The 27588-nt window shown below is 38.6% G+C and overlaps 1 protein-coding gene across 9 annotated transcripts in view; it reads left to right on the forward strand.

Moving 5' to 3' along the window:
* The window catches only part of TMCC1 (transmembrane and coiled-coil domain family 1), a 253902-nt gene that overhangs the window by 158961 nt on the left and 67353 nt on the right, over positions 1-27588 (forward strand). The window contains exon 1 of one of the 9 annotated variants that reach the window (XM_017505085.2): positions 4988-6364. The exons of the other annotated variants lie outside the window; for them this stretch is intronic. Within the exon in view, the coding sequence (XP_017360574.1) occupies positions 6338-6364 (27 nt within the window). The 5' untranslated portion in view covers positions 4988-6337. Of the gene's footprint in view, positions 1-4987; positions 6365-27588 lie in introns of those variants that run through there. 9 annotated transcript variants of the gene reach the window in all.

The raw sequence follows: 27588 nt of genomic DNA on the forward strand, positions 1-27588 counted from the left end.
GTAGAGACGGGGTTTCACTATGTTGACCAGGATGGTCTCGATCTCTTGACCTCGTGATCCACCCGCCTCGGCCTCCCAAAGTGCTGGGATTACAGGCGTGAGCCACCGCGCCCGGCAGCAGAACTTTTTTGTAGCAATTGGCATGCTCATTCTTAAATGTATATGGAAAGGCAAAAGAACTACAAGAGTCAACCAATACTGGAAAAGAAAAATAAAATTAAGTAAATTATTCCACCCAGCTTTCAGACTTACCATAAAGCTACATTAATCAAGATGAAGCCATATTAGCAAAAGCGTAGGCATGTGGATTAATGGAATAGAATAGAAAGTTCAGAAATAGACCCACATAAATATTGCCAATTCATATTTCACAAAAGTACAAAGGCAATTCAATGGAGAAAGGATAGTGTTTTCAAAAAGAGGTGTTGGAAAAAGTAGAAATCTGTATGCAAAAACATGAATCTCTCACACCTTATCTAAAAATTAACACAAAATAAATCACAAATTAATATATAAGACAAACTATGAAACTTTTAGAACAACACAGGACAGTTTTATCTATGAAAGATGCTATTGCGAGAATTAAAGGGCATGCTGCATGTTGGGAGGAAAACTTGTAAATCACATATCTGACAAAGGACTTATATTCAGAATACGGATGGTTCCTGACTTAAAATGGTTCAACTTAACAATTTTTTGACTTTATAGTGGTGCTAAAGCAATACATGTCTAATAGAAACCATATTTCGAGTACCTATACCACTATTCTGTTTCTCACTATTAGTACCATAGTCAATAAATTATTTTTCTATTTTTTATTTTAATTTTTTTAAAAAAGTAGAGACAGGGTCTCACTTGTTACCCAGGCTGGTCTTAAACTCCTGGGCTCAGATATTCCTCGCATCTCAGCCTCTTAAAGTGCTGGGATTACAGGCATGAGCCACTGTGCCCAGCCTCATCCCTTGTTATAAAACAGGCTTCGAGTTAGATGATTTTGCCAACTATGGGCTAATGTAAGGGTTCTGAGCACATTTAAGGTAGGTTAGGCTAAGCCATGATGTTCTAAGTTAGGTACATTAAATGCATTTTCAACATGCAATATTTTCATTTTATTATTTTTTAAGAGGAAGTTCTTGCTGTGTTGCCTAGGCCGGTCTCAACCTCCTGGCCTCAAGTGACCTCCCATCTTGACCTCCCAACGTGCTGGGATTATACATGTGAGCTACTGTGCACAGCCAATATTTTCATCTCACAGTTGGTTTATTGAGACATAAGTCATGGGACATCTGTATGTAAAAAATTGTCAAAGCTCAATAGTTTTTTTTTTTTAACTCTATTTAATAAATGGTCAAATGTCTTAAGCAGATTCTTCACAAAAGAGGATATATAATGACAACTAAATGCATAAAGAGATATTTAGCATTAGTAGCCATTAAGAAAATGCATTTAAAATCTTGATGAGGTACCACTTTTAAAATGACTAAAATAAAAACAAAATACAGTTCCAAATGCTGGCAAGGATGCAGAGAACAATTGGAACTCTCATACATTGCTGGTAGGAAAGGAAAATGGCAAAACTACTCTGGAAAAGTTTGGTGATTTTTTTTTTAAGTTAAATATATACTGACCATGTGACCCAGCAAATCCACACCTAGGTATTTAGCCTACAAACATGAAAACTTACATTTCTATGAAACCTCTACACTAATGTTTATAGCACCTCTATTCACAATTGCTAAAAAATGGAAATCATCCAAACGTCCCTCAAGTGAATGGATAAACTGTGGTATGTACATACAGTGCACTACTACTTAGCAATAAAAGGAATGAACTATGATACATGCATCATCCTATATGCATTTCAAAGGCATCATGCTGATAGATCAGTGTCAGAAAGTTATATATTGTATGATTCTGTTTATGTGACAGTCTCAGAAAGATAGAACTATAGTGAAAAAGAATGGGTTATGGGTTAGTAGTGGGGTTAGGTGTGACTACATAAGGAAGTCTTTCGGAACTTCTCTGTATCCTGATTATACTGCTGGTGGTCTCATGAGGCTGTGCATGTTTTAAAATTCATAGAGCTGTACACATACCTAAAAAGTTAATTCTGTGGCATTAAGAAATTTTTTAAAAACTTTGTAGCTTAAAGTGAGTTTATTTGTCTTGATTCTGTGGATTGACCAGGCACTTGTCCTGGTTTGTATCAACTTCCCTATATTAATAAACTTTGCTTTAGGTTAAACATGTTCATCTTACTCTTTTTTGTATCCCTAAATGTCCCATATAGTGTGCCTGGCACATAGTAAGAATTATTGAGTAAATTAATACAGAGCCCTTCTGCTTCAGGTCAAAGCAAAGTTTATTAATAAATTGGCTGAAGTATTGGGATGATCAGAAAGTCCAAACAGCCTCAGTCACATGCCAGATGTTTATGTTAGCTGCTGACTCTGAGTTCAGCCATGGCTTTTGGCCAGGGACCTTGATTACACTAGTTGGGCTTTTTTGCAGCATGGCAGCCGAGTTCCAAGGAGTGTTCAAAAAAAATAATCTCTAATTTTCAAGCACTTCAAGACTTGTCTGTTTGCACAGTTCTTGATAGTATGCCATTTGCTATAGCTAGTCACCAAGCCCAAAGTCAGTATGGGAAGAGGACTGCATGAGGCATCAGTACCAGGAGGGTTGGCTCATTAGGGACCTCCAAATTACTGTGGATTGCAGATAATGAGGCTTTTGTTTTATTTTTATTGTAACAGCTTTCTCAGTTTTCCTTCAGACCTTCAGGACTATCTATATTCCTTCAGGAAGAAACGTTAAGAAACTCTATTATCTAAGGAGGAATAATTGAAGAAGATTGCCTGTTACTTATAAAGATGTAAAATGTGATTATTTTAAACGTGTTGAAAATGTATTATTTTTCTGTAAGCTTGTATGATTATAAACTTACATCTTTATAAAGATTTGAAGTTCATATTTATAAAATTGAAACCCACCAACTTCATTCTTTGTGTACCTAAGTCAGTTTCTGCCAGAATTCTTTCTACCATTTATTGATCCTCAGTACAGGGAAAAGGTTCCAAAAGAGCTCACATAGCACTGTAGACAATCTCAAAATTAATTCTGGGGCTAGAAAGGAACCTTTATTGATCATGCAGTCAAGCAGCATTCCAAGGAAGTAATTTGTCCAAAAAAAGCCACCACAGAGGATTTATGTAGTGAAGCTGTAAGGCGGGAATTCTAAACCAGAAATGTCTCTTCGAAGTAAGTACATTGCAGAAATTGAGGTGCTTTTGTTTTTTGTTCATTTGTTTGTTCCATTGTTTATACACAATGGTGACATAAAAACCAGATTGGTATGACATGAGTGCATGAGGTAGGAACAAGAGCATAGGAAGAGTACACCGTGATTTAGTAGAAAGAACAGAAATGGAGAATCAGCACACATAGATTCTAGATCTGATAGGGCCACTGCATCATTCACTTCTCCTTTCAAAGACTAGGGTTTTGGACTACAAAATAAGATGGTTGGTTTGAACAGTGGTTCTTCTGTTTTGTTTTTTTTTTTTTTTTTTTTTTACGGAGTCTCACTGTGTCACTCAGGCTGAAGTGCAGTGAGACCATCTCAGCTCACTGTAACCTACACCTCCTGGGTTCAGGCGATTCTTCTGCCTCAGACTCCCTAGTAGCTAAGATTACAGGTGCCCACCACCTTGCCTGGCTAATTTTTGTATTTTTAGTAGAGACAGCGTTTTGAAATGTTGGCCAGGCTGGTCTCAAACTCCTGACCACAGGTGATCCACCTCCCTCAGCCTCCTAAAGTGCTGGGATTACAGGTGTGAGCAATCATGCTTGGCCTGAACAGTGGTTCTTTACATCCCTAGGAGACTTGAGATATCCAGAATCTCTGATGGAGAGGTATACTTTTTAAGAAGTAGAGTCAGTATAATTCTTGTTTTAAAAATATAAACTATAGACAGTAAAGCACAATAAAATATTCCAGAGTGGTAGGAATGCATAGCTAGACTATAGAGTGAGACAGTATTGTAGAGGATGTAAGTTTTTGTTTTGTTTTTTTAAATGTTGAGAAATAGTAGTCTAGAGAACACAGACGATCTCAAAAGTCAGTAGAGACAAGAACCTGTTCATCTTACATTTTTGTATCCCTACATGTCCCATATAGTGTGCCTGGCACATGGTAAGAATTACTGAATTAATTAATACAAAGCCCTTCTACTTAAAAAGTTTTGTCTCAGACTTTGAGGAGAATAATTTAGAGCTGCAAAAGTTTCACTCCGTTGTTAGTCCTACCTCTCCTCTACAGATAAGGTATAACTGACTCTTTTTGTCCCATATTAATACCTATTTCCTTTTGGACTAAAGTCTGTACCTGTACATACAGATAGATACAGGTACCATCTGTACCTGTACATATTTATATAATTTATCAGCTGCCCCCTTCTATTTCTATCCTGGTTCATAGAATGAAATTGAAACATTAGTTGTATCTCCTACCTTTGACAGTAGACTAAAACCCATACACCAAAGAACTGTTAACTGCTTTCCCAGAGTTTTCTCCTGGCCTTGTGTTGAGACGTTGCTAAGAAAGAAGCTCAGAACTAAAAAATTTAGTACAGTTGTTTCTTTTCAATTGGTAATAACCACCATTCTGGGCACTGTTTCTTGTGTATCCTAAAACTAAGGAATCAAAATTTCCTTTGATAGTGTAAGTATAACAAAAAATTAATGTTCAAAGTAGATTACCCTTTCAGAGGTTCTTATAAAATGACCTTAAAAAAGTTTATTAATAAAGGAAACTTGCTTATCCAGTCTTTCAAAATTACCTGCTTTGAAACTATTCAGTAATGACTTTTTTCTATTTGATGATACTTAAAAAAATAAGATGCTGTGTTAGGTTTTTATTGAAGTAAGATTCTTGAAGAATGAAAAAGATGTTTTAGAAATTGTACAATTAGGTTGAGGTGGGCGGATCACTGGTCAGGAGTTTGAGACCAGCCTGGCCAGCGTGGCGAAACCCCATCTCTACTAAAAATACAAATTATCAGGCTTGGTGGTACATACCTGTAATCCACGCTACTTGGGTGGTTGAGGCAGGAGAATCCCCTGACCCCAGGAGACGAAGGTTGTCGTGGTGATCTGAGATTGCTCCATTGCACTCCATTCTGGACGGCTGAGCAAGACCCTGTCTCAAAAAGAAAAAGAAAAAGAAATTGTACGATTATCTTTAGGTGTTTGGGTATAAATGTAGATCCCCAAAAACTTTATCAGAAATTTGGAAATCTGTAAATAGGTTATATGTATCTACTTTTAAAATTTATAAATATTAGTAAGCTAATATTTATAAAAACAAAATTAGTGTACCTTGAAGAAAAATGTTTTTATTTCTTTATCCCTCCTTATCCCACTGAACTGTTGAAGAACTTCTTATAGATTTACCTTCCTATTGGTACTGTTTTGCTTTATCTCCATTGCCTTGTGTTTCCTGGCTAAATTTTACTTATTATACAGCTATTGGGTCACTTTTGGTCTAGAATAGAATTGTCATAGTATGAGAGACACCATAAAATGTAAAGGAATATCTGCATTGCCCTGTTTTCTCTTGGTAGAAAATTCATGTTCTGGCTCCTTTTTTAGTGCCCCTCATCTTTGGAGGAAGAATTTCTAAAGGCACACATTCTTGAACTAAAAAGAAATTATGATGTACATTAGCTTTGCCTTTTGGGTACATGTGAGAAATGAGGTTATTCACACCTTCTGTTCTGGCATATATCCATTACCAAAAATATATTTCCAGAATATTTTCCCTGTTCCATAGTAAAGTCACAGAGATGGTTTGGAGTTCTTCAACTAGGTCAGTGTCCAGGAACAGAGCAGATCAGAATCAGTATCTTGTTTATGATACAGATCAAATTAACCAATGATTCTTCAAGTTTTCTACTTCCTGTTTACTTTCTCCAGACACAAAATAGGTTCAAGGAGAAAAGTTCTTTTCTAACATTAAAATTTTGAGCTGCCTGTGTTTGGGATTCAAAGTATTTTGGGTGCTTATTGCTTAACTGGGCTGAAGATTATCTCATGTGACAGCATAGATCTCTTGTTTTGGAATTGCCATTACTTTCTAGAATAGGCATTCTGTACAGCTGCCAACATGCCCTGAATCCTCTTGCTTCATATTACAGTGATACTGCTTTGTCAGGGTAGAATTCAGCCTCACAGGGCTGGAGTCAGTCACCGCTGACCTCATGCCACAGTACAGCATGTTCAAATCTGGGAGAAACCTGAGGGTTATTCAGCATATTCCTCCTCCTCTATCACAAGCATGGAACCCTCACTCTCCTCGGAAACCGTATGTTGTATATGTGTGTGTATCTGTCTTTTTTTAAAAAAAAAAAAATCTCTTCCTGAATCCTATAGTTAGTCCTACAGCTTTAAGTGGGGGCTGGTTGAATAGACCCACACAGGAAACAGCCTGGGCTGCTGAAACTTAGCATTTTTCAGCAATAGATCTCAGCCAGGGGCATTTGCTATTTTAGGACTGACTTGTATAAGGTTATAATAATGGAGAAGCATGATATGTGTTTTCCTAGTTGTTCATTTTACCCAAAGCTATTTGGACAGAATGCAGAGGGTGCTTTGTAGCTTTATGGGCATGCTCAGATCATCCTGGAGTGTCCTGTCTCTTATGTGTAATGGGCTGCTTCAGTGCAGAGTAAATATCATCCTCACTTTCTCAAGCGCAGTAGTTACTAGAAAATCAGTGTTTCCCTCAATGAGCAAGAGTTTCATTTGCCTTGGGTTGCTTGGGAAAAGCTTAATTTCAAAGATGCCAGGCATGCATAACAAATAGGAATTTGGTTTAGAGCCACCTGGAATATTTCTCACATTAAAAAAAAATTTTTTTTCTTTTATCTGGGTGGCCAGAAAAAAAGAAAGAAAGAAAGATTCCTTAGTGCTCAGCTCCTTATTTTCAAAGTATTTTTCCCAAGGACTTGTAAATTTTCTGAATTGTAAAGCAATCTACACATATTTCAGTGTTAAACTTGTATCTCCAGATCAACAGACAAGATCTCTGAGATAAAACTGGATTGGAAGATGATCTAACTTTATTCAACACAATCACTTTTTTCACATTTCATCCATAGTCTTGAGTGTAAACAGCTTATAGTATGATTTTACCATTTCTTTCAGTTGGTCTTATAAATGATACATACTTTCTAAGAGATAAATACTAAAGCAAAGCAGATTCTTTATAGTTTTGCCTGATTCTGAAGTTAATGTACATTCATATTGTTTACTGTTGAGCAGTTGGATTTAAGATCCAAACAGATTTTTCACTCTGAAGTTTGATATTGAATTACCCTATTATGCCTTATGGTTGATAATTTAAATGCCAACTTTTTAAACAGATTTGTGCCTCTGGTCTGTACCCTCTTTTTCTGTATCTTGTTTGTTCTGAGGTTATAAAAGGTCAGTTTACTTATCTATTTTATTAAGAATAGTAGCCTAGGGCGAATGGGGTGATCAGAAGGAAAGGATTCATAGGAGAGTTCTAAAGGAATAGTGGGTGGAGAATAACAGTAAAAGAGAAGTTAACTCCATTTTCTTCATTATTGATAGTCAGGTGGGGGAGCATAAAACAACTTAAACATTTTTCATTGATTTTATTTGGTGATTGCCTTAACTTACAAAAGTAGAGTATGATAATAAAATATATATATAGTTAGTACCTGCATGAGTGATTGTAGATTAAACCAGCAGTCCTCAACCTTTTTGGCACCAGGGACCAGTTTTGTGGAAGACAGTTTTTCCACAAATGGGGTCAGGGTATCTGTGGGGGAGGTTGGAGTGGGATGGTTTTGGGATGAAAGTGTTTCACCTCAGATCATCAGGCATTAGAGTCTCATAAGGAGCATGCAACCTAGATTCCTTGCAAGCACAGTTCACAGCATTTGTGCTCCTGTGAGAATCTAATGCCACCACTAATCTGACAGGAGGTGGAGCTCAGGTGGTAATACTCAGTTGTTCGCTGCTAACCTCCTACTGTGTGGCCTGGTTCCTAACAGGCAACTGACCTGTACTGGTCTGCAGCTCCAGGTTGGGGACCCCTGGATTAAACTATTTATTTGCCTCCCTACCTTTGTCTCTCTGTCTCTTACCCAAACTATTAATTCCTGGTAAACTAAAATATTCTCATTGAAACAATGATTAAAATGTTCAAAAATGAGGTACTTTCTCCTAGTATCTAAAACTTTATATAACAATCTGGATACATGAAGCTGCTATAGATAGGGGCTCATATATGATCTTCTTGCATGAGATTGCACACATTTTGTGAAGAGTTCATTCCAGATTACAGAATTAATGTTTTGAAGGCAGGATTTGAGAAGAGAAAATGTAGCTGACTCTAGGAAATAAATGGAGAAGTTTAGAAAGGGACACTATAGAACCTACTCTATATTTGTTGAACTCATATCTATATTGTAATTTGCAAGATTAGAATTGGTAAACATCTGGGAATATTTTATAAAGATGAATAATTCCCCCTTTTCAGTAACCCTGCAATGCCACACATCTTTGCGTTTATGTTAAAGTCAGGTAGGTAATGCAGACATTCTAGATAACTCTTTGAGAATTTTGATAGTGTCTGAGTTTTCTCTACAAATGCCCAGAATTTACAGTGGCAATTTAGAATATATATATGTAATTACTTATGGATGCTATACCTTTTAAACAAATGTTATCTACATTGGGTTGATAAAACTCCCCTCACATCTAAACCTTCAAACTGCCACTTGACCTAAATCTCATTATTCCATAGGTCTCTTAGTGCCACATAAAGATCAAATTCCATAAGGACAACGAATGGTCTGCCCACATTCTTTTGTTATTGTAGAATTTTTAAATTGAGTACCACTCAAAAGAAATAGCTAGAGTAGTGATTTGAATGGTGGATGAAAAACAGTCAAGAACCGTTTAAAGCTTAAAAACATTTGTCCTAGATTATTTTGATTTATATGAGAAATTATTAAACATCAACTCTAGTATACCCTGTCTAAACAGATCCTGTTGTAAACCAATCGTTTGTTCATTCAACAAATAGTTGTTGAGAATCTGCTGTGTACCAGAGTTTAGGGTTTGAGATGGGCTTCAGATCGATCATTGAACAAAATAGACAAATACTTTGCACTCATGCAGCATTTTTGTTGGGAAATTTGACAAAAAATGAAAACCTAACAAATAAATTATAGAGTATATTAGAGAAAGATGAGACTGTAAAAACAGTAATGCAGCCAGGCTTGGTGGCTCATGCCTGTAATCCCAGCTTTTTTGGAGGCTGAGGCAGACAGATCTCTTGAGCTCAGGAGTTTGAGATCAGCTTGGGCAACATGGTGAGACCCCCATCTCTACCAAAAACACGAAAACAATCATTGAGCATGGTAGTGTACAAATTACAATATAGGTATGAGTTCAACAAATCTAGAGTGGGTTCTATAGTGTCCTACTTTTTGGAACCTCTCCATTTATTTCCTAGAGTTTTCTCAAATCCTTCAAAATGTTCGTTCTGTAATTTGGAATGAACTGTTCATAGAGCGTGTGCAGTCTCATGCCTGTGGTCCCAGCTACTGAAGGCTGAAGTGGGAGGATCGTTTGAACCCTTGGAGGGTCGGGGTAGAGGTTGCAGTGAGCTAAATTGCCATTGCACTCCAGCCTGGGTGACAAAGTGAAAGAGAGGAAGAGAGAGAGAGAGGAGAGAAGGGGGTTGAGAGTGCTGGGCATTGAGGGTAGACTGCCATTTTTAGTAGAACAGTAAGCATAAGCTTGATTTAAAACAAGATATTTGAAGGAAGGCTTGAAAGAGGAGAGCAGGTTAGTCATTCAGCTAAGGAATGAGCATTCCTGGCAGAGGGTACAGCCAGAATAACTGCAGGAGTTTTCACTGTGTTTACAAGGAATTAAAAGAGGTTAGTTGGTATGACTAGAGCAAGAATCAAGGGAGGGAAGAATGGTAGGAATTGGGAGTGTGAAAGATTAAATACAATGTCTCAGTTATCTATTGCTGTGTAACAAACCAACTTAAAACTTAGTGGCTTAGCCAGGCACAGTGACTTGCACCTGCAATCCCAGGGACTCAGGAGGTTGAGGCAAGAGGATCACATGAGACCAGGAATTCAAGACCAGCATGAACAACATGGTGAGATCTTGTCTTTAGAAAAAAAAAAAAAAAAAATTAGCCAGGCACGATGGTGTGTGCCTGTAGTCCCAGCTATTCAGGAGGTTAAGGTGGGAGAATCGCTTGAGCTCATGAGTTTGAGACTGTGGTAAGCTATGGTGAGGCTACTGCACTCCTGCCTGGCTGACAGAATGAGACTGTCTTTAAAAAATAAAACAAAAATTAATTAGTAGCTTAATGTAACTATTTTATTTGCTCACAATTTTGAGTCAGCCATTTGGGCTGGGCTCCACCAGGTGGTTCTTAGGCTGATCTTGCCTCCTATCATTATAGTTGTTGGGAGGCTCTGGTGGACCTGGATGGTCTAAGATGCCCTCCACTGGGAGTGGTGGCATGCCTGTAATCCCAGCACTTTGGGAGGCCTAGGTGGGCGAATCATGAGGTCAGGAGTTCGAGACCAGCCTGGCCAACATGGTGAAACCCTGTCTATACTAAAAAATATTTAAAAATTAGCTGGGCTTAGTGGCGGGCATCTGTAATCCCAGCTACTTGGGGGCGGGTGGGAGCTGAGGCAGGATAATTGCTTGACCCCTGGAGGCAGAGGTTGCAGTGAGCCACTGCACTCCAGCCCAGGAGACAGTGTGAGACTCCATCTCAAAAAAAAAAAGAAAAATGACTTCCCTTCCTCTTGTGTCTGGTAGTAGGTACTGGCTGTTGGCTGGATCTCTCAAGGATTTTATTTTTTCTTTTTAATACTTATCCAGGTAGATGAGCTACAAGGATTTTAGCCTGAGTAACTATTATAAGGATGAGATTGTCAATAACTGAGATGGAAAGAGTGCTGGAGGTCTCAGTGCTGCAAGAAAGGGCAAACTCTAATACACAAATACTTTTTAAGCCTCTGCTTGTATCATATTTGCTAACATTTTGCTTGGCCAAAGCAAGACCATGACCAAAGCCAATTTTACTGGATGGAGAAATACATTCCACCCCCTTTTTTTTTTTTTTTTAAGACAGGGTCTCACTCTGTTGCCCAGGCTAGAGTGCACTAGCACGGACACAGCTCACTGCAGCCTGGACCTCCTATGCACAAGCCATCCTCCCAGCTCAGCCTCCTGAGTAGCTAGGACCACAGACACGTGCCACGATGCTCTTCTAATTTATTTATTTTTGTAGAGATGGGATCTCACCATGTTGCTGAGGCTTGACATCAAACTCCTGAGCTCAAGTGATCCTCCTGCCTCGGCCTCCCAAAATGCTGAGATTATAGGCATGAGACACCATGCCTGGCCAGAAGCCACCTCTTGACAGGAGTGGGAAAGCCAAATTATAAGGGGAAGGGCATACGAGATTGGATGAATGTGACTATTAATCTGCCACAAAGAAGGCCAGATCAGATATGCCTTTGAAGGCCATTTGAGTGTAAAGGAAATTGAATGGAAAAAACAGACTCAGTTTGTCCCACTATCTTCTCACAACACACTTCTAACACCAGATCTGTGGGGATTTCTTCCCACCAGCAAGTAATTCTTCAGCAGACACCAGCCGGGTATCCTTTGATTCAATTCAGTTCTGATTCTGTCTACCTGGAGATAGCGTCAGATGACACTAGTTGAAGACTGAGTCCCACAAGACTGCGTCCCACTTCTAGTGCCCATTGAAAGCCCCAGGTTGTTTTGCTTGTACTTCTGATCAGCTGGCTGTAAATTGGGGTTTCTACAACCTTCTTCTTGGGTTCAGTTAATTTGCTAGAGTGGCTCACGGAATTCAAGGAAATGTGTATACTGGCTTATTATAAAGAAAAGGTGCATAGGCAAGGCATATGGAAAGGGATGTGTGCTTCCATTAAGCCTCCACCCTCCAGGAAACTCCACATGTTCAGCTATCTGGAAGCTCCCTAACCCTGTCCTTTTGGGGTCTTAGGGAAGCTTCATTATGTGGGCATGATTGATTAAATTGCTTGCCATTGGTGATTAATTTAACCTTCACTCTCCTTCCTTTACCCTCAGAGGTTGGGGGGATGGGGCTGAAGTGCCAATTCTCTAATTATGCCTTAGTATTTCGGCTAATCCTGAAGCTGCCAACCATCAGCCATCTTATTAGCATACAGAAAGACACATCACTTTGGAGATTCCAAGGATTTTAGTAGTTGTATGCCAGGAAAAGGAGAGGAAGACCAAATACAGTTGACTCTTGATCAAAGTGGGGATTAGGGATGCTGGATCCTCACACACAGTTAAAGATCCATGTATGACATTTGACTCCCCCAAAGGTTTACTAACAGTCTATTGCTGACCAGAGCCTTACCAATAACATAAACTGCTATTAACACTTATTTTGTATGTTTTATGTATTACATACTCTATTCTTTCAGTAAGCTAGAGAAAAAATGTTGAGAAAATCATAAGGAAAATGTTAATTTTAAAATAAAGTTAAAATAATTAAAATATTTTAATGTTAAAATGATATTAAAATTATAAAGAAAGAGAAAATACATTTACAGTACTGTATTTACATATGTTTACATGACAAATTATCTGTATGAAATGGCAGGCAACCGCAACAGCAGACCTCAACCTATGGTGCATATCATGCTGTCAGCTTTTTCCTGTAATGTCTTGACATTTTCTCTGCTTCTTGGGAGCACATCAGTGTCACTAGTCACACTTCTTACACATCTCATGGTATTATTCAAGGTTTACAGTATTATACTAAACACAATGAAAAATAATAGAGAACCCCCAAGAGATCACTTTTTACTGAGATATGCAGTGTGCTGGAGAGAGGAACTGATCTTTAGAGGTAATTAATGTCACATGCATTTTAAGCAGATACTTGCAATACTTCACTCATTGCTAGCAACTGGAGGTGGCTGTGAAACTTTTACAGTACCACAGTATATACCACAGTTAATTTTATGCAGTTATGATTTAATACTGCATCTTTGTTTATATTTCTCTTGACTGCAAATGGCACCATGTGTTTGTATGAATTTTGATAGATTTAACTTTAGATTTGTATAGATTTTATGGTATTAAATGATAAACTTAGTATCTGCATATATTTTATGCATTCATTCACAATAATTAATTAAAAGATATTATAACTAACAGTCTATTGCTGACCAGAGCCTTACCAATAACAAACTGTTATTAACACTTATATGTTTTATGCTGGCTCTGGTCAGCAATAGACTGTTAGTTATAATATCTTTTAATTTTTTAGTATTTCTAGGTTATGCAGCTCGCCATTTTTTTCCTAATTGTTGCAAATCTGCAAAATATTTTCCAAAATACAGGAAAAATCTGCATATAAGTGGATCCATGTATTTCAAACCTGTGTTGTTCAAGGGTCAACTGTGTATTTCACAGTATTGCAGGAATTCATAAGAATTTTAAGCAGAGGACTGACATGATTTGACTTAGGTTTTTAAAGAATCATTCTGGTTGTAGTATTAAGAACAGATACTGGGGCAAGATAGACCTGTTGGGAGGCCATTTTAGTAACTCAAACAATATATGATCATGGTTTAAAGTACAAGTGAAGATTATAAGATGTGGTTAGATTTTAGATGTATTTTGAAGGCAGTGCTAACAGAATTTTCTGGTGGGTTTGATGTAAGGCATGAAAGAGAGAAATAACTATGAGGATTTTAACCTGAACAGCTGGAAGGATAGATTTGTCATCGACTGAGATCTAAATGCTGCTGGGAGGACAGGTTTTGTGGAAAAGGGCTGGAGTTCAGTTTCAGGTGTCCATCAGCCATGTAAGTGGAAATGTTGAATAGAGAAGTGACATTTATGAGTCTAGAGACTCTCAGAGTCATGAAAGACTAAAGAGAAAGTCCTAGGCAGAAAATGTAATTTAGGGAGGTATCACAATTAGATGACATTCAAAGTTATGAGAGAGGTTAAGTCATCACAAGAAAATAAACATAGATAAAACAAAAAAGGAATGAGCTCTAAGAACTCCAGTTTTAGAAGAAGAAAAGGAAGAAGATTGGCCTCTGAGAGATGAGGAAAATGCAGAGAGGATGGTGTACTGGAAAACCCAGTATGAAAATTCTTCATAGGAGAAAGGAAATACCGAGTATGTCAAATGCTGCTGAATGGGTCAAATAAGAAGAGGACTAAGAACTTCTCTTTGGATTTAGTAATTTGGAGATGGTTGGTCACCTCAGCAAAAACTTTTTTAGTAGACTGATGAGATAAAAGCAAGCTGAGGGGTTTGAGAATGAGAAGAAAGTAATTTGTAGACAGTGAGTTTAAATAATCTTTATGAGTTACGCTGCAGTTGGGAGAAGAGAAGTGGGGAAGTAACTGGTGAAGGGAATGAAGTCAAGTTTATTTAAGATGGGAGAAATAAGATTTACATGCTGAAGGGGAAAATTCATTAGAAAAATTGATCAGTTTCTTATTTAGTAACTTAAATAGGATTTGTTATGTGCCAACACTAGTCGAAATGTAACTGAAATACAGATTTAGTCCCTCGCCACTTGCAGAGTTCGATAACAACAGCAAGCTCTGGTATAAAGAGAGTGCCTTTTTATTCCAAAGCTAGCTTAGGGAAAGAAGGATAGGCCTCCCGCCTTTAAGGGTACCACTTCAGCTTGGGAGCAGAAAGCAGGTGCTTTTAAAAGGGAACTTGGCATGAATGGCACACAGTGGAGGAAGCAAACAGGTGAGGATGTTTATCTGCCAGGCAGTTGAACTGGCAATCACTGGCACCTTCATGGGCAGAATTAGGTTGTAAAAGTGGCTGAGGCCAGGCACGGTGACTCACTCACACCTATAAGCCCAGCACTTTGGGAGGCCAAGGCAGGCAGATCACCTGAAGTCGGGAGTTTGAGACCAGCCTGAACAACATGGAGAAACCCTGTCTCTACTAAAAATGCAAAATTAGCCGGGTGTGGTGGCACATGCCTGTAATCCCAGCTACTTGGGAGGCTGAAGCAGAAGAACCGGTGGCACATGCCTGTAATCCCAGCTACTTGGGAGGCTGAAGCAGAAGAATCGCTTGAGCCCAGGAGTCAGAGGTTGCGACAAGCTGAGATCATGCCATTGCACTCCAGCCTGGGCAACAAGAGCAAAACTCCATCTCAAAAAAAAAAAAAAAGCGGCCAAAACTCTCCAGGTCAGAGAGGGTTTCATTGCCAATGTACTTTTGGTTGTAAATAGACTGTTGTCTCTCTCCTGGTAGGAGAGTTCCACTCTGGAGCTTCTAAGTACATAGTTAAGTGAACTTGCCCTGTAGGGAATGTCTGGTGAAGGGGAGGCAGCAGGTTATAATTGCATTTCTAAAGAGCTAAGTAGGAAGTGGGATACAGGGGAAAAGGAGAAATGGGAAAAGAGAGAAAAAAATAATTTAAAAATAACTCATTCTGTCTCTTTAAAAAATGGAGGTACTCAGTTACAGACATGCTTTATAAATATGAACTTATTTAATATAAGAATGAAACAGTGACTGGCCACTCCGCATAAAGTAATATGGTGGGTGCTGTAAGGAGTTCAAGAATATCTAAGACACAGTATCAGACTTAAACACTCACAATGTCAAGTAAAAAATATATACACCATAAAAACTAGGCAGTTTAGAAGCACAGAGAACTAAAAGGAGATGACTTAACTGGAAAATAAGAAATGTCAACATAAAGATAGGCTCATTTGGACTTAAATTTATGCACGTTTCACTTCAAGCACAGAGCAGATAGAGTAAATTTTAAGGTAGGATGGGGACAGGTTGGATATAGAAAGGAAAACATTTGTCTTCAAAAAAGACAAAGAACTTCAGAGACACTTTCTCTGTTACCGTAACTTTTCTTAGGAAGAAAAGTTTATAGGGAATCCTTTTTGACGCGTGTAGAAGCCTGCTTTTTTTTCCCCATTGGTGCCTCATGCACATTATCTGTTTGAAAAATCTAGGTATCTTTTTAATTATACCCTAATTGCAACTTCAGGGAGAGATCTTTTCCAGGCTCCAAAATTTCTAACAGAAAAGGGAATATGTATGGTTGTTATAGATGTATGTATGGTTGTCATATTATATACCAAATGAACCTATGGCATTCCTTACTTTCCAGTTAAAAGTTCGAATTTCTAGATGGTCAGTTTTACCCATAATCAAAGAAATACAAATGATAAGTGAAAATAAGATCTCATTTTAATTATCAGATTAATCAAAATACAAAACTTTGACACCTGGAGCTGGCACAGTCATTCACCTACACTGTTGGTAGTAGTGTTAAATTACTGCAATCTTCCAGGAAAGCAGTTTGTAATCTCTATCAAAGTGCAAAATGTATACAGTCTCTGATATACTGCTAGAGATTTACACTATCGGTATACCCACAGAAGTTCACCAAGATATATACAAATAGGTTTGTAATTTTAAAATGGGAAGAATTTGTTTTGATGCCCAGTTGAAATTTAATGACAAATATCTTTGACGTTCTCTCGCCCTCTCTGCTCCCAAAGGTGATGCTGCTTTCTTCCTTATTGAAGAACTATATCCTATATTGTCCTATTTTACAATTATCAGTTGGGGTTACAAGAAGTTTTTTTTTTTTCCCCCTAGAAACAGAGGCGTTTCATTTATTCTGTTAATAGTTGTCACTAGAGGTTAGTTGTTCAGAATGAAAGATCGAATACTCTGAGATGATTCTCACACAGGAACGATTAGGAACATAATGGGCAATAGTAGGAAGCTGATAATTAAAAACACATCTTTAAGAAGTAACGACTGTTAAGGATTAATATGGGAGAATTAAATTGGGAAGTAGGTGGTTTGGAAGAAGCTTACTGTAACTGCGTCTTCAGGTAATTCTTTTAATTTCTAGAAACTCCATTTTCTACCCCCCACCCTTTTTTTTTGAGATGGCGGTCCCACTGTGTTGTCAGTAGCTATTTACAGGCACAATCATAGTGCACTACAGCCTGAATTCCTGGGCTTAAGCTCTTCTCCTGCTCCAGCCTCACAAGTATCTGGGATTACAGGCTTGTGCTATTGGGCCTCCATTTTCGTCTTTGGAGAATAGAATCAGGTCACAAAATTTGAGAGAGCAGCAGAGGAAGACAAAACTTTTATTACATATTTCCTAAATGAATGTTGCCTTTCCATTTTATATCATTGCATTTACATTTATCATGCATATGTTTTATCATACATAGTTTACCAAATATCATGGGTTATTTAATGAAACAGTTCCAGTTTTTGCCTGTTAATCTTATGTTTCCTCTAGTGCAAGTGGCGGCAAATTGCTGGCATCATTTGACTCAATACCATTATCTACTGAATTAATTATGTGCCATATCACTATGAGTTTTGGAGTTGGATGGGGGAAAAAAGAGAATAAAGTCACCTGCAGACTATCCTAGTTACAGCTATTGATACCTCAAACAATGAGCAAGTCTAAAGTACTCAGTTACTTTGGTTCAGGCATGAAAACTGGATTAGAGTATGGCAAAAATCTTCGGTTCTCACTGACCCAGGCGGTTGTGGTTCAGACTGATCAGAGTGAACATTTTCACCTTGGAGACAAGGGCTCTAGATTGCATTACCACTAGGGCCTCAGTTGTCTCTTTTTTTTGAGACAAGGTCTTAAATGCTCTCTGTCACCCAGGGTGGAGTGCCGCAGTGGCATGATCACTGCTTATTGTGGCCTCCCTCTTCTGGGCTCAAGCCATCCTCCTGCCTTGGCCTCCTGAGTGTCTGGGACTACAGGTGTTCATCACTACACCTAGCTAATTTTTTTTATTTTTTTTGTAGAGTCAGGTTCTCTCACTATGTTGCCCAGGCTGCTCTGGAACTCCTGGGCTTAAGCAATCCTCCTGCCTCAGCCTCCCAAAGTGCTGAAATTACAGGTGTGAGATTAATATTGGAGAGAGTTGAGCCTCAACAGGCTCTAGTTCCAGTCCTACTTCAATTAGATACGTTCACCTACACTGTTGGTAGTAGTGTTAAATTACTGCAATCTTCCAGGAAAGCAGTTTGTAATCTCTATCAAAGTGCAAAATGTACAGACTCTGATATACTGCTAGGGATTTACACTATCGGTATACCCACAGAAGTTCACCAAGTTATATACAAATAGTTTTGTAATTTTAAAATGGGAAAAATCTATGTAATTTTAAAACATACCAGAGTTTTTATTTTTCATCTATAAAACAAGAATGTTTTGCTTGAGATAACTTCTCAAAATTACTTTAGATTTCACAGTACTCAGATGATCGGTTTTTAAAATAAAATGGCCAGGCATGGTGGCTCACGCCTGTGACTCCAGCATTTTGGGAGGTCAAGTGGGAGGATCACTTGAGCACAGGGGTTCAAGACCAGCCTGGACCACATAGTGTGAGACCCTGTCTCTACAAAAAAATTTTTTAATTAGCTGGGTGTGGTAGTATGTTCCTGTAGTTCCAGCTCCCCAGGAGGCTAAGGTGGAAGGATGCTTGAGCCCAGAAGGTCGAGGCTGCAATGAGTGGTGATTGTGCCACTGCACTTCAGCCTGGGCAACAAAGCAAGACCCTGTCTCGAAAATAATAATAAAATAATAATGTTTTCCTATGGCTTTCAGAAATAGACCTGCGACTTAAACTTCTCACGAATTCCTCCTTTTTAGTCAGTTATATTTGATTTAAAAAGCAATTTCTTATCTAATTATAATTCCTAAATTGCAAACACAGTAAATGAGGGATTTTACATAAACTAGAACAGCCAGTGTATAAGAAAATCTAGATTTAAACAAAAGCCTTATAACTTTGAGTAGAGTGATTATTTGTTTTCAAATGCATTCAACCTATAATCCCTTTCCTTCTCTTCCCTTCCCTCCCCTCTTTCCCTCTCTCTCTCTCTCTCGCTTTCTTTCTCTTTCTCACTTTCTCTTTCTTTCTCTCTCTCTCTCTGTCCCTCTCTCTCTTTCTTTCCTTTCATCCTTCCATCCATTCACCCACCCTCCTTTCCTCCTTGTCTTGCTCTCTCACCCAGGCTGGAGTGTGATCTCAGCTCACTGCAACCTCCACCTCCTGGATTCAAGCAATCTTGGCTCACTGCAACCTCCACCTCTTGGATTCAAACAATCTTGGCTTACTGCAACCTCTGCCTCCTGGGTTCAAGCAATTCTCCTGCCTCACCCTCCCAAGTAGCTGGGATTACAGGCACCCACCACCATGCCTGGCTAATTTTTTTTTTTTTCTAGTAGAGTCAGGGTTTCACCATGTTGGCCAGGCTGGTCTCAAACTCCTGACCTCAAGTGATCCACCCACCTTGGCCTTCCAAAGTGCTGGGATTACAGGCATGAGCCACTGTGCCCAGCCAAGGATTTCTTTGAATGACTATTTTTAAGTTCAATGTAATAAGTATTATTTCATATGTAAATTATTAATTTGCATATTATTTTACAGAAACAAAAATTGCCTTAAGTAGGAGTAGCATATCTTATTACAGGATATTAATCTCTAGTTGTACCAATTAGTAAGTTGTAATTTGAAATTAGGAAAGATTCATAGTGAAATGAGTGTTATAAGATATATATGTACACTTTTAAATGATGACATTCACATAGATTGTATCTGTCAAAATTGATTAGTTCCTTACAAACATGAGAATTAAGTAAACTTTGGGCATAGACCACTTATTAAGCAGCAAGTGATTATGGAGTGCATCAGTCTGCATTTATGGAACTAAGCATAGATATAAAATGGAACATGGCGGGGTGCACTGGCTCACACCTGTAATCCTAGCACTTTGGGAGGCCAAGGTGGGCAGATCACCTGAGGTCAGGAGTTCAAGACCAGCCTGGCCAACATGATAAAACCCTGTCTCTACTAAAAATACAAAAATTAGCTGGGCATGGTGGCAGGCACCTGTAATCCCAGCTACTCTGGAGGCTGAAACAGGAGAACCACTTGAACCAGGAGGTGGAGTTTGCAGTGAGCCAAGATTGCACCACTGCACTCCAGCCTGGGCAACAGAGTGAGACTCCATCTCAAAAATAAAATAAAATAGGCTGGGCACAGTAGCTCACACCTCAGCACTTTGGAAGGCCAAGGCTGGTGATCACGAGGTTAGGAATTCGAGACCAGCCTTGCCAACATAGTGAAACCCCATCTCTACTAAAAATTCAAAAATTAACCAGGCATGGTGGCATGCACCTGTAGTCCCAGCTACTCAGGAGGCTGAGGCAGGAGAATCGCTTGAACCTGGGAGGTGGAGGTTGCAGTGAGCTGAGACCACGCCAATTGTACTCCAGCCTGGGTGACAGAGTGAGACTCCATCTCAAAAAAAAATAAAAATAAAATAAAGTGGAACATGACTGAAAATATAGATTCTTGAAATTTTGGTGGGAGAAGGACTTGGGCTGCAAATATCCTGGACTTAGTGTCTTTTACAGAGAGAATTTCTCATTAGATTCAATAACTTCTTTCTGTTATTGCTGACCTGTATATAATTAGTGCCTCTTTAAAACCTGTTACTTTTAAGTAGAGTTGTGTTTTTGCATTTAGCATAAACAGGCTAAGAGTTTGTTTTTATTGTTGACTGACCACTAGGATTGGCCATGGGAGAAGATATAGTATAGTCATAAAAATTGTGAACTTGGATTTAAAACATCTGAGCTCCAGATTTAGCTTAATTTCTCACTAGTCCTCAGCCATTAAATAATTCCAACTTCTCATGAGCCTCACATCCCTCATATTTAAAATGGAATGATAGCTGGGCACCCTTGCTTGCACCTGTAGTCCCAGGTACTTGGGGGTCTGAGGCAGAATCACTTGAGCCCAGGAGTTCAAGACTAACCTAGCCACCATAATGAGACCATCCCCATTCCCCCATCTCAAAAAAACTTAAACATTTGGAAAAATAAAATGGAATAACTGCTGCCTTATAAACCTCACAAGGTAGTTCAAAAGCAGACACCTTTAACCTGGAAGCAGATCTTTTTAGTACTGACAGTTTTTTTAATATCCATGGGGAATTTTGGTCACTATGAAAGCCTATCCCTAGATAGACATTGTCCTCAACTCTGACTCTCTGACATTATCAGTATGCATTATTGTGGTTATGCTACTTTCTATTCCCTCTTGAGAGTATCAGTCTTCTGAGGATAAAAAGCCTGAAGCCCAAAAATACAAGTGGAAGTCAGTACATGTTCATTGACATTTCAGGTGGTTTCTAAACAGAATGTTCTTCATCTCTAGTTATTTTTATTTTACCTGAATAGTATAGATTTATGGTATAAAGTAAATTTTTGTGTAGCAACAAAAACTTGGACCTCAGGATAATGGAATAACCAAAGAAAAGTAAATGGTATTAGCCTTGATGATCTAAAGATTCTCTTATTTATTTATTTTTATTTTTATTTGAGACAAAGCTCCCTCTGTCGCCCAGGCTGGAGCTGAGATTGTGCTACAGGCTGGAGTAGAGTACTCTGTGCAAGGCACTAACTATACTATGCTGGATACCAAGCAGATACAAAGAGTACCACTCTACTCCGACCTATGGCACAATCTCAGCTCACCACAACCTGGGCACCTGGGCCTCCTGGGCTCACGTGATCCTCCCACCTCAGCCTCCCAAGTAGCTCGGACTACAGGCATACAAGCCCACCATGCCCAGCTAGTTTGTGTGTGTGTGTGTGTGTGTGTGTGTGTGTGTGTGTGTGTGTGTGTGTGTGTGTGTGTTTTGTAGAGATGGGATCTTACCATGTTATCCAGGCTGGTCTCAAACTCCTAGGCTCAAGCAGTCTGCCCATCTCAGCCTTCCAAAGTGCTAGGATTATAGGTATGAGCCACTACACCCGGGCAATATAAAGTTTCTTAAAACACTATGAGTCTTAAGTTAAAACTATAATGTTTAATTTCAGTTATTTAATAATTCTTAAAATTAGATGTGCAAAGGTATTTTCTGAGTACTGTTAATTATTTGAAAAATAGACAAATTTTCAGTCTCCTTAGCACTTAGTTATTACCAGTAAAGACTAGTGGTTAGGAGTACATAAATAAGTACTTTATAAAGGAAGCCCTAATTACTAGGGTATTAAACAGATTTTCTAAATGTAAATTATCCAGGATTAAACCCATTTTCTTTTTTTGATACGATTACTGTACTAGTAGATTATAGATGCTGTGAAGACATAGGGTATGCTGGATTTCAGCAAATACATTTATCAGAGTCTTTTGTGATATCTTTGGGGGAAAATAATAACTGATTATTTGTAACTGAATCAGTGAATAAATGAGTGAAGATTACTAATTTAGATTAATGTTAGCATGGAACAAGGTCTCTAATGGCTTGCTTCAGGATACTCCCTGTCCAGTTCAACCTCTTTATTAATTATTTGGCTAAAAATATTGACAGGCTTAGTCAGTTGAAGGTGTCAAGCAGCTGAAAAGAATAATTAAAATTTTGAGCAACAGAATTGGAATTTGGAGATATTCTCAAATGAAAAGCAGAGGTTATCACATTATGTGATTCAGCTGTACCATATTTATGTGATTTATGGAAAGGGCAATTATTTTTAACACCATTTTCAGTTAAAAAGCCAACAGAAGACACAAACTACATGTAATTAGGTTCACTACAATGAGCTAGATACAAAAAGAGTCTTTGCTCAGTCAGATCTTAATCTAAATCAGACAAAGCTCTTGTTACATTGCAGTACATTTTAAAAATTAGAATGTCTTAGGCATTGTTTGAAATTAAAATTCAAGGAAGGAAGCATTAATATTATCCTGTATTAGAATATTATATAAGAAATGTTAATAAAATTACAACATAAAACAACCCAAGAGGAAACAAAGTTCCTAATAATAGAAAAGAATAAATGAAATTCCTGATAATATCCCCATGTTTGTTTTGTTTATAAAAAGATACTAAAGAATATTTGTTACTAATGAATTATGAACAGTTTTGTCTTACTAAAATTTTCCTCTCAGTGTGCAAGACAAAGCAGTAAATTATTAGAAATTTTAATTAGGGCTTTTTTTTCCTCATCCTCTACATTAGTGCTCTACAAATTCTATAATATTCTATAAAGCCTTAGCAGTTGTCTCAATTTTAACTTTAAAATGTTTTGCAAGTAAAATTTTAATCAAATTATAAGAAAGTAAAAGTAATTTTGTTGGACTATATTCATGGAAAGATGGAAAATGTTTATTTCCCAAGTGGCCGCCAAAGTCAGTAGCAAACTGGAGACAATTCCATATTGATTTTCTAGATAATGGCTTGAAAACAGAGGTCTTCCACAGGTATTGCTTCTTAGTCTTATATGAGAAATTTGTCTCCTAATTTTAACTTTGAATGATTTTTTCCCCTCTGACATTTCTAATAAATTTAACCATGGGGTAGACCATCTTTTAATGTCCTTTGCAATTCTGATTTGGGATTTTAAATTTTTTAAATGTATCTCCACTTTTTAATATAACCATGTATTTGAGGTGATGTGATTTATGCTTTTATTTCTCACTGATTCATTCAACAAATATTTATTGAGCCCATACTGTCCGCCTGTTACTGGAGAACTAGAAGTGAATATAGGGCCACGAGCTCCCTGAAGGAGTTCATTATGTAGTAAGGGAGCCGAGATGTAAACAGATGGCAACAGTATACAGGGGTATTTTTTCATCACCAACTTTTAAATCTGATCTTCCCCTCTTCTACTCTGCCCAGTCATTCATATCTATCCCCCTCAAACACTGTCTTTTTTCTCCCCTCCAGTTAGAAATGACTTTGTCTTGCTAGGTGTGGTGTCTTATGCCTATAATCCCAACCACTCAACAGGCTGAGGCAGGAGGATTACTTGAGCCCAGGAATTTGAGGCTGCAGTGAGCTGTGATCACACCTGTGAAAAGCCACTCTACACCAGCTTGTGCAACAGAGCAAGACCTCATCTCTCAAAAAAATAATAAAGAAACAACTTTGTCTTACATAACCTTTAGGAAGCCTTATTGTATGAACAATTTTAATCATTTCTGATCATTAAATAGATGGTTGAACTGTGGCCATTGGTTCTAATTTCACTTTTAAAAGTTTAGGGGGTCCCCTGTGTTAATTTATCCACTTGAATGCTAGTAGGAAGTCTGTACTCAAACGGAATACAGAAAGCTCAGTACAGGGTTTCTTCTCTTCTTTGCTGGAGTGAGTCACTTTATTGTTATATTTTTGATTTTTTAAAAAAGTGTTTCAAGCCAGGGGTAGTGGCTCACCCCTGTAATCCCAGCACTTTTTGAGGCTGAGGTGGCAGATCATCTGAGGTCAAGAGTTCGAGACCAGCCTGCCCAACATGGTGAATCCCCGTCTCTACCAAAAATACAAAAATTAGTGGGACATGGTGGCCCATGCCTGTAATTCCAGCTACTTGGGAGGCTGAGGCAGGAGAATTGTTTGAGAACCTGGGAGGCAGAGGTTGCAGTGAGCCAAGATTGCACCACTGCACTCCAGTTTGGGGGACAGAGCAAGACTCTATCTCAAAAAATTAAAAAGTGTTTTGGTCAGGTGCAGTGGCTCACGCCTGCCTGTGTCCCAGCACTTTGGGAGGCCGAGGTTGGGGGATCACTTAAGGTCAGGAGTTCAAGACCAGCCTGACCAACATGTCAAAACCCCAACTCTACTAAAAAATACAAAAATTAGCTGGGCATGGTGGTATGCACCCGTAATCCCAGCTACTTGAGAGGCTAAGGCAGGAAAATCCCTTGAACCTGGGAGACAAGAGGTTGTAGTGAGCTGAGATGGTGCTATTGCGCTCCAGCTGGGCAGCAGAGTGAGACTTCATCTCAAAAAAAAAAAAAAAAGTGTTTCAATACGTTGATTATAAGGAAGTCAGGCCAGTGAGCATGACATCTGTTGTCAAATTCTGATAAATAAAATCAAGATTTGAAGGCTTACAGGTATTCAGTCAGTAGCATTTCAGATGTCCAGGAAAGTATCAGCTCCTTTTCCTCCCCACACAACTTCCCTCCCTCACCCCCGAGTCCCCTACTAGTTTTGGAAATAGAACATTGTTTGTCACAGACTTGAGAGGAGGGTGCTAGAACCCACAGATGCCATAGTGGCCAAAATGTCAAGAGTAACTCTGGTTAAGACCAGAGTCTCCAGGCATATTCCACCTCTCTCTGCTTTTCCCTCTCCTCTTTTTCGTTTCTCACGAGAGAGTGAGAACCCCAGCTGTAATGCCCCTAGTACCCTAATGCCCTTTGCACAGCACTTGTTTGATCCCATCCTTTTATAGCTTGGAATTTTTTTAAGTAAACATTGACATCTAAATTAAGATCTAAAGAGACATTAATTCTCTATACTTTCTGTGTTAGAATTATCTGTTGACCCCAGTAGAAAGTATTATGTCTTCCTTCTTCCTTTTCCCCTTTATGATTAGAATCATTACTATCCCTGGTTTATACCTGTTGTGTATACATTATCCAGCTCAATCAAAGTCTAGGAATAAGTTGTTTTCTGGTTCAAACTTGTGACAGTGAACATATGCTTGTGCTAATTTTCAGGTCAGTACAGATTCTTATTCAGCTGTTGTAATTAATATAAGCCTGATAGGAGGTTGGCATCTTTAAAAGCTGTTTTGGCATCAACAGAGTTGTTCCCTTAAAAATGTTTTTCCCAGGCCAGGCGCAGTGGCACATGCCTGTAATCCCAACACTTTGGGAGGTCAAGGTGGACGGATCACCTAAGGTCAGGAGTTTGAGACCGGCCTGACTAACATGGTGAAACCCTGTCTCTACTAAAAATACAAAACTTAGCCGGGCATTGGGGCATGCGCCTATAATCCCAGCTACTCGAGAGGCTGGGCAGGAAAATCGCTTGAATCTGGGAGGCGGAGGCTGCAAGTGAGCCGAAATCGCACCACTGCGCTCCAGCCTGGGTAATACAGCAAGACTCCATCTCAAAAAATAAATGAATAAATAAATATGTTCTTGCCATTTGATGTAGACACAAGCACTGGACCAAAGAGCATGTGAATACAGTATGTGGCTTCATGTTTGTCATCTTATGTTAATTATTGATACTAGGTTATAGAACTGTATCTAGAAAATCATTTTCTTTGGGCCTGCACTGTGGCTCACACCTATAATCCCAGCACTTTGGGAAGCCGATGTGGGTGGATCATGAGATCAGGAGATCAAGACCATCCTGGGTGACATGGTGAAACCCCGTCTCTACTAAAAATACAAAAAAGTCGCTGGGCACGGTGGCATGTGTGTGTAATCCCAGCTACCTGGGAGGCCGAGGCAGGAGAATTGCCTGAGCCCAGGAGGTGAAGGTTGCAGTGAGCTGTGATTGCGCCACTGTACTCCAGCCTGGGTGACAGAGCGAGACTCCATCAAACAAAAGAAAAAGAAAAGAAAATCCTTTTCTTTGGATCAAAATTCTAGCTTCTTTCTTTCCAACCATTTCTAAGTGACTTCTTTTCCCTTACTGCAGTTCAAGATATCTAAATTTGAAATCATAATTTTCTTTTTCCAAACAAAACTGTTTTTCATTTTCCTGGTTTGAATTGCATCAGCATTCTCTTAGGATGGAAACAGTGTACAATCAACAAACCCTACTGTTTTCTCCTTCAGAAGTATCGCTAAGCCTTTTCTTTTACATTTTTCTGCCACTACTCTACTTCTCCCTATCATGTTTTAGTAAGCTTCCCTCTGGTCTCACATCTCTTCTTCAAGCCTTTGACCCCTTAGGTTAAAACTACCAAAGAAGGCAAAATGCCTTAAAACATAATGTTTCGGGAAGAAATGAAAGGCAAGTTAATATCAACTGTAAGATCATCTAATCTACAGCAGAGTAAAATTTCTTTATCATTTTCTTTATCCTAAACTTCAGCGAATCCCCCAAATTCTCCTACTTATTCATTCACTCATTCAACAGCATTTATTAAGTATATGCTCTATATTGGTGTTAATAGCCAAATATTATACTTATTTCATTTCATTAATCTTTGGCAATTTTGCCTCTTCAGCTGTCATAGTTATGCTTTCTCTAGTTTTTCATCTCCAGCCTCAACCTTGCAAACTCAATTCCTTTTTGTTAGGTACTAAATCTGGATTCATTTTAAGCCCCATAAATCATACCAGTCCCACAGCTGATTGGCAAAGCAAGGATTCAATTCTGTCTACTATGCAGACCAGCACTCTTCCAACCCTATCTTACTTTACTTACTTATAAGCCTGTTGTCTGAGCTTAATGATGTCAAACAGTAGAATACTATAATGTAGTTGTATCTTAAGAGAAAAAAATGAAGGAATGAGAATTTAGCCATTTGGTTGCTTTGTTAACAAATTTTAAGAAGCTTAGGGCCGGGCGCGGTGGCTCAAGCCTGTAATCCCAGCACTTTGGGAGGCCGAGGCGGGTGGATCACAAGGTCAAGAGATCGAGACCATCCTGGTCAACACGGTGAAACCCCA

This window comes from Cebus imitator, unplaced genomic scaffold (genome assembly GCF_001604975.1).
Source record: "Cebus imitator isolate Cc_AM_T3 unplaced genomic scaffold, Cebus_imitator-1.0 Scaffold332, whole genome shotgun sequence".
NCBI lineage: Eukaryota > Metazoa > Chordata > Mammalia > Primates > Cebidae > Cebus > Cebus imitator.